The sequence below is a fragment of the Macadamia integrifolia genome, chromosome 6, assembly GCF_013358625.1.
Source record: "Macadamia integrifolia cultivar HAES 741 chromosome 6, SCU_Mint_v3, whole genome shotgun sequence".
Lineage (NCBI taxonomy): Eukaryota > Viridiplantae > Streptophyta > Magnoliopsida > Proteales > Proteaceae > Macadamia > Macadamia integrifolia.
The window spans coordinates 31,259,788-31,276,309 of record NC_056562.1 but is presented as its reverse complement, the minus strand read 5'-3'; the positions used below and the strand labels follow the sequence as shown (position 1 = coordinate 31,276,309).

The 16,522-nt window shown below is 39.2% G+C and overlaps 1 protein-coding gene and 1 pseudogene across 1 annotated transcript; both read right to left on the bottom strand.

Moving 5' to 3' along the window:
* Window positions 1-1,877: 1,877 nt before the first annotated feature.
* LOC122080857 lies at window positions 1,878-5,764 on the bottom strand. The gene is made up of 4 exons (XM_042647728.1): window positions 4,770-5,764; window positions 4,577-4,677; window positions 3,310-4,473; window positions 1,878-3,229 (listed from the first exon to the last, which is right to left on the bottom strand). Exons 1-4 carry the CDS (start codon window positions 4,939-4,941, stop codon window positions 2,390-2,392), a joined length of 2,277 nt encoding a protein of 758 aa, XP_042503662.1. The 5' UTR covers window positions 4,942-5,764; the 3' UTR covers window positions 1,878-2,389.
* A 6,417-nt stretch (window positions 5,765-12,181) lies between these two features.
* On the bottom strand, window positions 12,182-13,716 carry LOC122081325 (annotated as a pseudogene).
* Between the last annotated feature and the right edge of the window lie 2,806 nt (window positions 13,717-16,522).

The window sequence follows — 16,522 nt, the reverse complement described above, 5'->3', positions numbered from 1 at the left end:
ACTTGTTTCTAGAAACAGATAAATAAGTCTGACTTGTTTCTCTGTTCCTGTTTCTAGACACATAAATAGACATAAATTTCTATTTCTATATCGAAAAACAAGTGAAGCAAATCAGAAAAATCAAACAGGTTTTGAGTGTTTTTTCATTCATCAGTACAGGAAGGCATGTTTTTCCAGAAACAACATCAAACGGCCCTAAGCTATTATCTAGGTCCTCATCCATCTCAGAAGCATTTCCTTCTAGATATCTTACTCTCTGGGTCTTCTCCCTGCTTAAGTTCATTTCTGCTTCTTCAATTCCTTGCATATTCTGTCCTACAACAGATGCTTTGATGTGTAACTTTCATCATCAGGGTAGGTAGCAAAGTTAGTTCAGAGGGGAATGGAATTGAGGAATTGGCTTGGTACAAATGAAATCTAGTGCAATTACCAAATTCAAACTGGGTTTTGGTTTAGAGAAAAATCCTGAACTGAAAGTCTGAAACTGGTAGGTTAATGGTTTAATAGTATTATTGTGTGCACCTAAAGAATGCGTCCCCACTCCCTCCCACCCATTCAATTTTGGATTTTTCTTCTCAGTCCGTGCAACTGCAACATCAGCTATATGTTACTGTCTTTGCTCCCTTCCAACAATTCAACCTACCACTCTGACAAGGAGCGGACTCAAATCAACCCAGCTTTCATTCCACCAAAAACACTGTGATACCCCACTCTGGCACCAAGAAGAAGAAGAATAAGAAGGGATTATGGTACTAGAGAATGTGAGTCTCCAATCTTCAACAGCATAAGCCGGATCTCTCTCTCTCTCTCTCTCTCTCTCTCTCCTCCTTAGATCTACCATATATTCACCCCATTACTGGTGTTGTAGTCAACACATCCACAAAAGGACAATCCTGCCCCCTGAGCTAACAACCAGCTCATTGCTCTAAATTATTTGAATTCAAGGGCTAGTCTACTTGAAAGCAAGGAGAAGGTGTCGCAAATGAATGCGCAACCACAAAGAAGAAACTTAAGCAAACAATCACACAATACGAAGGATTTACCGTCATTCAACAAGATTGCCTACATACATTTTAGAGAATAGAGATTTTTTTTCACTATTGCAAAAAAAAAACTCTTTACACCACTCTTCACCTCACAAAGTGATCCCTTTTGCTTGTGATTAGGGTTTTCACCACAAAGATAATACATATAGAGAACCCAAAACCCTCAACCCCACTTAATTACAATCATACTCTGTACATGTAATTGACCCAAACTAAACCAATTATAACTATATGAACACCATATAAAATACAAGACACCCAACCCTAACAGAAGAAAGGAAAAAGCTAATAGACTATGACTATCTATCCATCTCTTCTATTCCTATAGTTGTTTTGCTGAAAGAAAATATGTCTTGGGCTTTTTAGCAATTTCAATGATAAGTGAAGCAAGAGAAGAGGAGAATTGGCTTTCCTTTGTCGTAGGAGTGGTAGAGGGGAGGGAGAGAAAATAGTTAGAGATAAGAAGGAAAAAGAAAAAAGGTAATTTGTGGGATGGGAGAAGAAGCATCTATATTCAAATACAAAGTTTAATTAATATATGGTTAAGGGTTTTATATATTTTTCTGTTAATTGGAGTTTCAGAGGTATGGGCTAAGTACATGCACGCTTCTAACTGGAATCTTATATAAAATATGAAAGCGTATGGATAGATTCGAATCAAGATGATAGTAGCAACTTCAACTCTCTCAGTCAATCTTACTTAAGAAATAGAATAACCTATACCTCTGATTTTCATATGGGTTCCACAATTGAAGGAATCGCTTCCATAAATGATAACCGTAAACTGATAGAAACAAAAATTTTAAAATGGATGATAGCATGTGACCACAGTGAAATAAAATCAAATTTATTTTATACAATTTTGGATGGATATGCCTGTATATATTTCTGGCAAAAAAAAAATACTTAAAATAATACTAACTACAACGTCTATACATCCATTTGAATTTCCCGCTCTTATCATCCTTTCCTCACCACCTCCACTAAACTTGCCACATAACTCATCCGTTTGTCAGTGTCAGTGACGATAACGGTAACGATAACTCTTCCTTGTCTTTTCTCTCTCCACCCCATCACCTGTGAGCTGTGACGGCAGTCACATAAGCAAACAAACAAAGGGAACATCCCACATGACCGCTCACCGTCTTCGTTTTATTTGCAAACGGCAAATCAGCTTCCGTCAGCCCAGAGGGAGAGAGCGATGGCTGTCGGCTACAGTTGTTATCTGTGACACGTGGCTAATAAATATCGAACCTTCGCTCGTGTCAACTGGGGTCCACCCAAACGGGGGAATAGAATCTAATCACGTGACTACCCCATGTGATGTCTGTCCGACCCTCTGCTCAGATCCTGTATCTCATCATTGTGCGGCAGTTACAAGTTTCTGTACGGAACGGAGACTCGCTGACGTCATCACCCAACATGAAGGAACCTTCGTTCGTCCCAACGTTCCAATGCCGATCTTGACTCCGCACGATCCGTGGCCGATCCGTATTGACCGGAAGTCCGGAATCGAGATCGGCAGCGGTCTCACGGAGGAGTGAGTCGAGAATGTGATGCTCGATCTCGAAGACAATCGACTCGCCTTCCTCAGGGAACAACGTGCGCATGTTAGCGTCAGGCAAGTCCTTCTCGACGAGGGCGTCGATGTCTTGTAGGATCTGGCAGTTGGCGGCAGGGTAGCTCTGGATGCGAAACCACAAGCGTTCCAAAAGCTGCAACCCAGTCATTTGGGTGTCCTTTGGCGAAAACCCACCACGATCGATGCGACGAAGCCATGGTTTCATGTTCAGATAAGGCCTCAGCTCGTCTTCCAGAATCTCATCCACTAATTCGAACATCAGCTTTCTGTTGCAGCGAGGCCTTAACAGACCCAGATCTTCAACTTCTTTTTCGTTCTCGATTTTGGAGTAGGGGAAGGAATGTTCGAGGTGGTGGAAAATTAATGGATTGAGAGGGTGACACGGAGAGTACCATCTCCTGATTGAAACAAACCCATCCCTGAAAATTCCGGTACGTAAAAGTATACCCTTTACGTACCGGAATTCTGCATCACTACCACCACCGTTCTTGTTGCCCTTGTTGTCGTCTTGGTGGGCGAGCGCCTCCGTCTCTTCTTGTTTGTTGTACTTCCGGCTCAAACCACTAGATAACGGTGGACTCCTTTTTGATTCTTGAGCTGCCTAAAAAAAATAAAAAATAAATTCAAAAACCAAACTCTGCTCACCAGAGGGATGAGAGAGCAAATCAAAGAGATAGATACCGGTTTTTGAGTGGTAGACGAGTCTTGCTGTTCTTTGTTGAGCAGAACGACGGAGGGAACGGCGATGTTAACAAGGTCGTTCGATAATGGAGTTTTCTTACATTTCTTGTCTGAGAGATTAGCTTTTGTTGCTGGGAATGCACGAACAAATGCTTCCTCTCTCTTGTTACGAACTGTTTCTGAAATCTTCGGAGGTTTTGTAAGACGTTGACTGAAGCGCTCGCTGCTGTTCCCCTTTTGACATTTCGGTTTCCTTGTAGTGAGTGATGGTTGAGGTGGTGATGGAGTTGGTTGTGGTGAAGAGAATTGGAGAGGTTTCGATGAAGGTCTTCGGCTGTGTGAGCTTGAATCATTACTTGTTGAGGTCACCGTGACTGGTTTATTCTTGAGCTCCAAAAACCTTAACCGTGGAGAGCATGATGGGGTCGATTCATCTGCCATTCTCGTACGACTAAGACGCTTTTTTTTCTGTGATTTGATCGTGGGACTATCACCTTCACCTTCGTTCGCTCCATTCCCGGTGGTGTTTGTAATATCGAGACCCATTTTTCTTCTGCCAACACTGTCTTTAACCTGTTTGACGATATGTCGAGCAGAGTAGCTTGGGCTTTTGTTCTCGTTCTCTCCCTGCCTCCACTCTTTCTTTCTAGACTTGGTAGAATAAGGCGAGTAAGAAAAGGAGTTTCTTGAGAGAATTTGAAGTTCTTCTGGTAAAAGCATTAGATTCTCTTTGTTGATCTGAAGAGAGAGCCTGGGATCAGCATCGGCTGAGCTTCTGGCCGAAGATATCCTTGGAGTGTCCGGCAAAGAACGGCTTCCTGTCATCGTCTCGTACCTTACTTCCCTCTCTTTGAAATTGATGTTACTGTTGGTTCTACAGTGGAGATTTCGTCGGGAACGAAGGTCTCTCTTCAATGCTGCACAGGCAATTTTCTCTGAGCGTGTACTGGTATGGACTGAAGAGGAGGTGGAAGATGAACAGGAGAAAGAAGGAGAGAACCCATCAGGGAGAACATCAAGACCCATGAGACGAGCCACGAGATTTGGGGTTTTAGTGATGGCAGGAGAATTGCTGGTCTCTAAATTAGATAAATTTTCCTCCATGCGTCCTTTCGTCTCTCCTCTTCCTGCATTATCAACTTTTGTACCTATTCGAATTCCCATCTGTGAAATAGCAAGTTTGAGAATGAGAACCCATCCATCAATTAATCAGATAAAATAGGAAACTTTGAAGAAAAAGCAAAAAATCCTCTGTGATTTCTCTTACTGGAAGATTCAAGTCGCCTTCCTTCATGATTGAAGACAAGGACACAGTTCCCATGCAGGGACCCTCCTCTGATTCCAAGCTATTCCTTGGTGCTTCAGGACCTAAATTACACAAAACCTACTTCATTAAAATTCCAAAAATCTCATCATCATTATCTTGAAAGACTGAAAGGGGTAGGGAAGAGAGGTTATACCTTCGAGGATTGTGGGGTCTTCTTGAAGAAATGATGAAATGGGGGTCTTGAAACAAGGTTGATGTAAAGGAAATAGCTGAAGTACACCACTAATGCAACCTGAAGTAGTCTCCCTCTCAGCTTTCCTGGAGGTGGTTGTGGATCGACCACCCCAGGACCAGTCTTTACCCATTGCTTTGCTACCTGAATCCTTATGCTTTACTCACTCTTTTAAGACAAGTGAGACAAGAAAAAAGATAAAGAGAGTAGCAGCAGGAGAAAAAGGCGTTAAAAGAAGAGAAAAAGATCTTAGTGGGAGAAAGAGGACAGGGCAGTAGGAAATCTCAGTTAAGGTTCTCAAAACAGAGACTGAGAATCTAAGTTGAGCCGAAAAAGAAAAAGTTGCAGAGAATACATCCTGAAGAGCGCAAAAAGCGGATCCATTTCTTTGATAGAGGAAAGACTAAAGATTATAACCAAAGCAAAGAAGAGATCAGCGGAGCTGGAGAGAGAGAGAGAGTTTGATTTTTGGGTTTCCCAACAAAAGAGTGGAACTCCGACTCCAAATATTATTCTCTCCCTAACTATCTCACCAACCGAAACAGACGCCAGCCAGCACTTAAACACATCTCAGGCATTGGGAATTGAAATCTAATAAAAGAAATGCAGAAGGATGACGAAATGACCAAGCTCTCTCTGCTCACTTCAAGAAGCCAATGGATTCCCATCCTCTCCCCCCCTCTGACCACTCTACTCTCCACGTCTCCACCACTACACAAACACAAAACACAAACCCATCTCTCTACAGACTCTACCGTTCCTCTCCTCTCTGGGTTTTTATTTTAATTTAAACTGAGAAAAAAGAAAACCAGTGACGAGGGTCATGGTCATCACTAGGGATCTGAAAATTTTAAGCTGGCGCGTATCCCTCCTGTCTCTCACTCTTTGTCTCTTTCTCTCTCTCTCTTCGTCCTCCTCTCTCGAGGGGTATCCATTATCATTTTGAGTATATAAAATCTTTTGTCCCCTGAAGCCCCGAAACAATACAAAACGTCACCAGAAGGATTCTATATCCTACAGGGTTATCGAATCTGATCATCCCTATCCACATGATCCTTTCCTTATATTCCTTAGCTACTACAGTTATTATTTCCCGGTTTGTTTTTTGAACTTAACAAAGTAAATGAAAACTTCTAAGTTTCAATTAGTTCTATATGGTAGACATCACGTACCAATGATCTTTCACCTTCATCGTATTTTTTGTATGTTTTTGTTTGTATTGAAAACCTGTCTATATTGAGTAGTTGAGGAATGGATCTGCTAAGCAGCAACTAAAAGGAAAATTGATAGTTCCATTTTTTAAGATACTGGGATTCGAAGGAGATCTTTCAGAATCCAAATTCTTGCTTCATCTCTGAAAATTTAACAATCACCATTACCATGGGTGCGGGCAGTTTGATTTAGAAATGTATACAGATGGGATATGGATATCTCTTGACTGGATTATCTATTGATGCGAATTGAAAGCAATAAAGAGTACTAAACACCATAAGTGCAAATGGTCCCAAGTAGGGGTGTCAATTCTTAAACTGAACCGGTAAAACAGGCCGGACCGAACCGATAACAACACGGATCAAACCGAACCGAAGCCTTATTGGGTCGGGTCGGTTTGGAGTATTGCAACCCCAAAACCAAACCGAACCGCACCAGAAACCGGATGAACCCGAAACCAAACCGAAACTGACTCAAAACCTAGACCGAAATCGAAACCAAACCGGTAAGAAACCGAAACACTCCAAAATTCATTAAAAAAATCAAAATTTGCATAGTTTTGTAAACATTTGTATGGAAAGTTGAATCCAAACTGGACCAAAAACCAAAACTAACCCGGTTACAAATCGATTTAAGAAACCGAAGATAAACCGAAACCAAACCAAACCGAAACTGGAATTTCCTTATTGGTTCGATTTTGGTTTCAACTTTCCCACACCGAAACCTATTCAACCCGAACCGAAACCAAGCCGGACTAACCGATTGACATCCCTAGTCCCAAGGGAGATAGGAGAGTTAGAACTTATAACCACACACTTCTGGAGGATGAAAGTCCCTTGTCAACTCTGCTACCCACTTGGAGTTAGATTTTTTACTATCCCTTCACAAACTTGATTTGTGTAAACCATACCTTTCTTCCCTCAGCCCTATGTTCACGCTCAATCCATTTTTTCAGGTTTTTTTTTTTTTTCTTTCTTTATTTATTTATTTATATTTTTTTTTTAACTCTTTTCCTCATTCTAGTGTTTTTTAGGCAAATAGAACTCTGTCACTCTGGTGTAGGAACGCGAGACCAGCAGGCCAATGGGAGGGCGTGCAAAAACATACTCAACACACACAATGAGGGGCACTTTGATCTTTTTGTATCTGAACCAGTTTGGATATTTCTTACACTAGAGTGGTAGGATTCTTTTTCCTTTTTCCTTTTTTTTTTTTTTTTATTATTTTTGTTATTCTTAGTTGGATATAAGATGAATTATGTTTCACAATACATTTGACTTGATATAAATAAAGAACGCTACTCAATGCATTCTAAGGCCACAGACACATGGGAGGTAAAATGACCATCCCATCCCTTTTTTGTTGAATGCTTCAATGCACGACCCCATTATCCTTAGGGGCCATATAACTGGATTTGGCTCCCCTCATGAGCACCCATCACCCAAGTTTTGCCCATAGTTACCTGGTGAGCACCACATGTTTAGGAGAGGATCCAATAGTTCTCGAAACCTTGCTTTTTATGTCTTTGTCAACACATCATTCGTCGTGCCTCTTTTAAAACATTGAATCTCCGCCTGAATACATAGTGTTCGCCGAGATAACTATGGATCAACCTGATCGATGGACGATCAAAAGAAGAGCCAAATCCCGCACAATTAGGTAGCGATCAGTCCCACTTATCATTAGTAGTAGCAGATGGGCTATTTGAATTTTAAGAGTTCATCGTTTTTCGTGCCTTTGTCTTTGAAAAAAAAAAAAAAAGACGGGTTGGTCGGATCGGATGGTGCTGATCACTTTAACAATTGTGTCTGTCTGGTACTCTCTGATCCAGCTAAATTTCACGAATCTGGCAAGGTCTTCGTTCATAATTTCATTACCTCAGGAAAGGTGAAGGCTTTTATCCTATGCTACCAGCTTCCATTCCTTGTCATCTTGCAAAGAAAGCAGAATCAAAGGGGTCGATTTCTGTCAATTTTGCATGATGAGGCGTGGCGCCGTGGCCTATATCCCCTTTTACCCACAGTGGTTCCTCTGGTGATTACCGTCGCATACTAGACCATGCTCTGCTCACTCTGCTGCACTTCCCTGGAAACGAAAGTTGCAGGTGAGTAGGAACAGCACACAGGAGAGAAAGATTGAAGAAACTGAAAGAAGGAGAAAGGGAATGAAGGAAGAAGAGAGAGAGAGAGAGAGAGTACTATTTGAAATTCAAAGCAGGTGTGAGAGGTAATGATGTCGCATTGAGTACCCTTGGGAATCAAGGATGAAGGATTCAGGAAAGTAGGGCAGTGACTACCGACATTATTTCTGGTAAGAACAGTGACCACTGACCATGCCATTTATAAGTGTAGACACCCTGCAGCACCCGCATCGGACGCCCTGTCAGATATAGCTAACAGGCGCAGACCAAAAAAATATGGCTTTTACCCGGGTATTTGTGAATTTAGGGGAAGTGAATTATTCTATTTCTTTGACTGTATGCACAGGAGATGGTTGTAACTACCTGATTAGCAGTTAAATTTCGTTCGGCCCAAACTATGTAACTAGATCAGCCCAGCTGATTTGGAATCAATCAAACTCGATCTTGTCATTTTAAAGCGGGCAATAATATAGTTTTTTTTGTGTCCAAACTCAATATCTTGTATTCCGCAGTTTGAATTGTGGGTTGATTTGAGGGTTAGATGGGTATTTCAGTGGTAATATGTGTTTTTATATATATTTTGCTACAAATTATGTAATTCTTGCAATGGACGTTTGAACTGTCACATTATATGGTCATCTGCATGGTTGGAATCAAGATCAGGGCTAGAGAGAGAGGGTCGGAATGGACTCCTAATGGGACTCTTCAAGGCATAAGTTAGAAATCAAAGAAGTGACAATCATAAATTGCTTAGTCAAAGCATACTATATATCAGGTCCTACATTCCTTTTATAGGAAGGGGATGGCAAAACCCTAATCCCATTAAGAAGTATAGAAGGATTGTGTTGTCCATGTCTGGAATTGCTTTTAGGAAAGAGCCTTAAAGAACTACAATGGTTGTAACCTAGTTCTAGCTTAGGGTTGGTTTTCTTCCGCATGATGATTTTATGCATATCAATAGTAATAGTTCATTCTCTATAATTTAATAGAGGCATACTGATGTATCATTGTAACCTTATTCTCCATCTAACTGACCAATGGATGGTAGAACTCCGCATGAAAATTGCCTGGATCCTTTTTTTTTTTTTTTTTTTTAAGGGTGTCATGTATAGCAAACAGTGATGTGACAATGCGCAGGAACCCAGGGCCCCTTCAGCTATTGATGAGGTGAAGTTCAGTTTCTGTACCATTGTTCAAATGGACCTCATTGCCTACAATAAACCCACATTTCTTTTAATAGTTACTTCTTCTTCAGCTACGATCATTTATGAGAAAAGGCATTAAAGATTTCAGAAGAAGAAATCTTTATTCATCATTACACTTTCACCCTATATTTAATAGATCAAAACTACTCTTTGTGGTAGCACAATGCTACCGAGTACCGGCGCCCACTGTGAAGGAAAACATGATCCAAATGATGAAGGGTGATTTACATGAAAAGCCTCCACGGGCCATAAACTGAAGATGGGGGCAAATGGGACAGGAGCTAAATGGGTGAACTAGGAAGATGCTAATAACTGTGCTCACCAACTGCAGTTGTTGTTAAGTAAGATTATTCGGTCAACTTAAAAATCTAACACATAACATGTTAGATGAGACTTAAATTTTGTGGATAAAAAGATCCTAAAATTCTTTATTTATATATAGGGTTTAAGCCCAAATGGAGTTTCCCAAGTGACAAATAAGAGATTGAAAATTCTAAGACGATGGAATGCAAAGTAGTGATCAAATGCAACCGTAGATCAAATTAACAATTAATGTGGTGAAGAGTAGTTCCACGATAGAAGGGGGGGAAAAGGCCTATCTTTGTTCAGAGAAAACCTGAATATCCCTGTATTTTTCAAGTTGTATCAAGAGTCCAAAACACTTTACTGACTATACATGGACTACGAATCTTATAGGGGCTTTGGAAAAGAAAAAAGGCAAAGTGAAGAAACCAACTTCTTTCCTCTAGGTCTGATAATTGTTTTTCATCTACCAAAGCCACCTATGAGGATCTGGATTCTCTCTAATGCATCCATCGCCTCAACGTGTATTCGATGGTTGAAAGGACCTGGACATTCACCCCAAGTCCTCCCAACCATCCGGATTAAGCTCGTTGGAGAGGATCCTAATACTACCTATAAAGTTAATCACAAGTTCACCAACATAGTAGGGGGGAAAGGACTAGCTTTGTTATGAGAAAACCTCAACATCTATCTCTCTAGTTTTCGAGTAGTATCAAGAGTCCAAAACACTTTATTGACAATGGAGTATGAATCTTATAGGGGTTTTGGAAAAGGGGGAAAAAAAAAACAGAGGACACATACCATCATCTTTTCATCTGTATATGATAATTGGTTTTTAGAAGCTGTCATTGGGCATAACTTAGTATCTCAGATCCTCTGTATACCTTAATCCCATGTCAGCCTCTATAAATAGCACTTGGTTAGTCAGGTGGAGTTCGGGTTTTGCCCATAATTAGGACATATCACCCCTCACTTTTTTTCATTTTTTTTTAACAAAAAACCTATATTTATTAAACCATGAAGTCTGAAAGAGAAAATCTCCTTCTAGAAGGTACAAATCACCCCCATCTCATGTGACAAGTTTCAGTCAAATCGAAATTTCTTATATCCTAGTATAAAGATTGAAAATTTTATTGAAAAGAAGAGTAATTTTGTACCATTAAAAATACAAGAAAATGTGGCCGATGTGAAATGTTGGAGCCCTAAAATTTGATGTGGCCAATCTAGAGATTCCTTCACAAATCCAACAACAGATTTGCCACATCATCCCTCTTTATACAGGTTAAGTGAGACAAAGGACGTATTTTTGAAGGTAATGGAAAGCTGATTGCTTCAACCATATAGAAATCATCCATGGCCAGGGGTGCAACTTGGGCTTGAAAAACCTGAGTGATCACCAAAAGCCAGCCCAAAAATTTCTAGGCTTGGAATTGATTTATTAACGTATGTGGCCCCTCAGTGGGTCTTGCTTGGCCTAGTAACACTTGAACCAGAAAGTCCAGCCGAATTGAACCATTATTCATGCGAACTGAGAAGGAGAGGCATTCTTGCATAGTGAAAGTACTGCTTTGGAACACTACATCCATGGAATGCTTCGGTCATTTTATGAGTTTCTTGGTATTAAGTCGAATTCTGAAGTTGAAATAGTGGCTCGGTGGCCTCTATAAGGCCTTAGAATTAGGGGTTAGGGAAAATTATGGATCGAGTGTGACTCAACATTGATCATCCCCCAAATTAGATGTCAGCATCTTCCATGGTTTGCTTTTCAAAATTAGTCATTTTTACAAATTTTCTTGTCTTCTATATCTTGGAAAATTTCTCACTGTTTTAATGAGGCAATAGCAGACTTTTTGGCGGAGAAAACTACAAAATCTGATTTAACATCGGCAGATGTGATGCTTCCTTCTCATATGCAGGAAGGGCTTAGTTGTGAATCTCATTGTAGGCCTAGATTCCGTTTTGTCTAGGTAGTTTTTATTTTTTCCTAGTGATGTGGGGTTTCTCTGCTTATGGCATTGTTGAAGGTGGAGGCTCATTCACGGTGTTTCTCATATCCTTGAGCTCACATGTTCCACTTGTATTTCGCATTTTCTGTCTTTCAAGATAAATTTGCCGATACATACATTACTGAAATGATTTATTTATGAAATTTTTTATTTTGATTTGGAATCTGATCAATAAAGCCCCATACATGTCAATATCGTATCACTATCAACAGTGGTTGATACTATCACCAACAAGAATTTAGTTACCGGTATCTTACCCCAATACCAATCTCATAGGATTGGTGCGTAGCAGTCACTTTTGCACTTCTAAAAAAATTAAAACACTTTTTTCTACAATTTTACCCTTGAAACGATACTACAAACTGATCTAGGTCGATCAAGTGATATGTTACGACCGATACGATACCAATACTTAGAATCATCACCAATACCATGAACTATTGAGGGATTGACTTTAATTACTTAATTAAGACTATGAAACAGCTTTAAGAAAACATTAAAGAGGGATTAAGAAAAGAAGGTTTAAGAATAAATATCTATGCCTGCTTTGCACCAATAATATTTGATCTTTGTCCTTGAATCTATATTTTCATTTACAGAAACATAAACCCAAACCCTACTACCTATCCATCTTTGATTTGAAGGTCTTCCAGCAATGGTTTCTACTTACAGAAAATGAGCCATGAGTGAGGCTTTTTTTAAGCTGTAAACTGTAGTGGGTCTCTTGCACCTTCTTGTTCATCTGATCACACTTCACTACTATTTGTTGCTGTAAGCTTTGTTGCATTTCAGATCCTCAACTGGAAAATCTTGAGGCCATGGAATCAAGCTATTAGGGGGAAAGCAACATGAACAGTCTTCCTGGCACGGATCTGGTCTAACCCAGTTGTTCTTCTCCTTATAAACCGATGAGAATAGTTCATGGACGGGTCGCTCACCCATACCTCCATCAGATGGTGCTACTACATCTTCCAATGGTCCCCAACATTCCACCCTATTGAACTCTGGAAGATTTGAGTGGAAATAAACCCAAACCAGAGCCTCTCCCAATTCTGGGTAGTTGTTAAAGAGATTCCTATCTCCATGGACAAATGCTTTCAATACCTGTTTCATTGATTGAAAACCTATTAGAACAAGTTAAAATTCAATCAAGAGTTTTGATTTATGGGCTGTGTTGTATGTGTCTACCACAGGGAGCTCTTTGGAGAAGATGAAGTATCTGAGCTTGGCAATGTAATTTAGAAGGAAATGACCTCCACTTATATGGCAATGGACATGGAGAGACATCTTTCCCTTTACTTTCTTCCACTCTGCAACCACTTCGTCTCTCTGTAACCTATTGTACCAACCCTGTAGCTGCAATAGAGAACAATTTTTTTCCTTTTTCACAGGTTTGAACCCAAAAATCAAGAAACCCATATCTTAATAAAGCAAGCAAATACAAGTCAAATCCCCATGAAACTAATTAAATGATTCTGAAGAATACCCAATTACCATAAATGATTTGAGAGATACCTGGGCTCTGTTTATCGTTTGAGAGATAGCGAGGGTGAGTCTAGAGGTAATGTCACTGTGGGTAAGCGTATAAGTCCTCGGAAGATTACCTGGGTGCTTCTTTTCATCTACTCCTAAGTACAGTACCTTCAGCTTCGATGCTTCAAAGATCGCCGGCCCAAAAAGCCGTGCAACCTGATCAAATTAAACCCATAAGAAATTAATTAAAACTTTAAGGAGAAACAAATGAGAAATCCCAAAACTTTTACCGGAACAAGTGATCGTTTCTTCCTGGGCCTTTCGCCATTTGCAAAGAGAGAAGAAGAACCCTTTTGATCCCAGAGAGATGGTTTCAGTTGTGAGGAGAGTGGTAAGATGGTTGCAGAACCCATCTCAGAATGAATCAAAGATTCATCCAAGTAGTCTTCTGGGGACCCCGATCTTGGGGAAGTAATGAGGAGACGATGACTTGAAGGTTAAGTTAATTAGACTTTCCGTCTCTGTTTAGAGACTTTCGCTTCTCTTCTTTTGCTTTCTTTTGCTTTGCGTTTACTGTTTGTGTTTTATAATTTAAATTGGGGCGGATGCGTGATGAAGTGGGGGTGTTGTTAAAGGCCGAGTTCGGTCTGTAACGATTCGGTAATGCACATTAACACACATGAGCTGTCGGGGTTGGGACTTTAATTATTGATACCACACTGCCACTACTAGTAATTTTATTTATTTATTTATTTATGGGAAATATTTATTTTTCTATTTAATTGTATGAAAAGTCAGATCAAAATTTAATCGTTAAATAAATAGTTTGATTTTGGTTTAGAAAATGAGATCATTTGTTATTGTTCCCACTTCTCAATTCTAGAAAAGTTTCAACAATGCTATGTATCACACATTCACACTGAGGGGATGATGATGATTCTCACAGTTAAACATATAATGGATGGCGATAGTTGGTTTTATGTCATTTTATAAATTTAATTATGAATTTATAACTGAATTAATAATATTAATTGAAATCTACTTGTTTTTATAGATTTACAATTTGCACTAGCACTAGGTTGGGTTATGTTTGTCATTTTATATTATCAATTTTGTAGAATATCTTTTTTTTTTTTTAATAATGTTTGTCAATTGTTTATTATTCTATTATGGTGATTGGATTAGATATGATTGTCTATCCTTTCATTGATTGCAATTATTTGTTAATTATTTCATATATATATATATATATATATAATATAAATTATAATTTAATGTAAATTTTATGGATTTTTTTTTATATTCGTAATTTGTTTATTTTTATTACATACATATTGCAAGAAATATTACATTCCCTGATAGAGCACCCTCTGGTAAATTTTCTCACGGGATCAACATATCGGTATTATATTTGTTGATACATATATGATTAATATCTTATACTAATACAATTTTGATATTGATGCAGGTTGAGGGTATCAGGCAAAAAGTGACTGGTTTATAATTTTCGCCCAATATTGACCTTATACGGACCAATGTGGCCCTAATCCATATCATGTCAATATCAGTATTAATAATGAATCTTAATCCTTTTCAATGTTTAAAAAAAATTGGTGAATTATAACTCTAATAAAAAGGGCAAAATGACCACCCACCCCCTCATAAAAGAAAAACATCTTACTCATATAGTCATATTGATGCTTTCCAGGCCAACGTTTAAAGATATAATCACACCTATTTATGGAGTTTCCTTCCGAATCAGTAAAACATTTTGTCTTTCAGTCCTTCACTCGTCCTTCTCCCTAATTGTTGATGCTCTCTGTGTTTGGTGGAAAAAAATCGTCTGCAACTCCGATTTAATACAATTCCGTGAAATACCACCTTCAGGCGGTGACACGTGTATTGATACCAATACAATGGTCCAGATCTGATTTAAATGCCTCTTCACTGATTTAATGTTTTATTAGTTGTACCAGATCTTGACCATTGTATTGGTATCAATACACGTGTCACCACCTGAAGGTGGTATTATACAAAATTATACGATATCGGAATTACAAACGATTTCAACCCGTGTTTGGTTCATTTTCTTCCCTTTCCTTTTCTTTTTTTCCCTTTTTTGGTTGCAGATTTCTGAGTTTCTAAAAACCTCTCTCTCTCTCTCTTAATGGAGCAAATTCTGTCAGGACTCTGATGTTGAAGGGCTTGAGGCAGAACATAAGGTGGGTCATTGTTTAATGTGAGGTTCATTTTGGTGGTGGGCGTGCGGGTAAAGCATGCAATGGATGGCCGGCATTCGGCAATCACACCCAACTCATACCCGAATTTGTAAGTTGTGGTCTTAAGAGTGTTTCACCGAAAATTTATCCGTTTCAAAAAAAAAAAGAATCGAAGTTTCTGCCTAACAATGTCAGTCATGTGACAACAATCCAGCGGGGCTACTCGTATGGAAGGGTCATGAATGATTGACCTAAAACCACCCCTAGGACCCATAGATGTCCTAAGGAGTACAAGAGCCCACTTGGGGAAAAGCGGAGTGATTAGAAAATGGATTAGGTATATGTCCTGATTAGGTCATTGTGTTTTTAGGATATAGCTTTTGATTTATCCTGATTCATCCAAGCCCACATGGTTAAGGTGAATTGGGGATTGTGTGAATAAATGTATGATTCCAAGTAAATTAATTGAGGTGTGCATAAGATGGGTTTATTTTTACCTACCCCTGCTCTCGTTAGTCTTTGCATTGGTGCAAGACTGTAGGGGCTACACGACCAAGCAACACTATTTATACCATTGTTTTTTAGAAGATAATAGATGGATATGTCCTTCTTCCAAGCAATACTCTACCCAATTCATTTCCCGATTTTCGATGCACTCTACTCTTGGCCCTAATTGTGTGGAGTCTTCTTTAGGCGTATCAATTCCTTGTTTTGTCAGTTGGTAAAATCAAACTAGTCTGAAATTTAGCATGGGATTAACGATGGTGTCTATCAGCAAAAAATTTCACGCCCATCTGACCTGTTTCATGTAAGATCTTATTATTCGTTAAGGAAAATATTTCCTCAACCTCAGGTCCTAAATTCCCTTTTTTTCTTGGGAAATCAGAAATCTTGCTACTAATTACTCAATTCTACTCCCCATCTACGAACCCAAAAAAAAAAAAAAAAATTTGACAATATTCTAGGGAAGAAGCCCCAAAGGCAGCTTGAGCCCTACACCCCATAAAAGATGAAGATTCTGTCCATTAACTGTTAATGCTCATACTAGTGTTCTCATTTTACGCTGTCGTAGGGCCACATTGTCTTTTAAGGAATCTTCTCCCATCTTCTTTATTAATTGAACTTGACCCTACTTGTAAACATTATTTGTATGTGG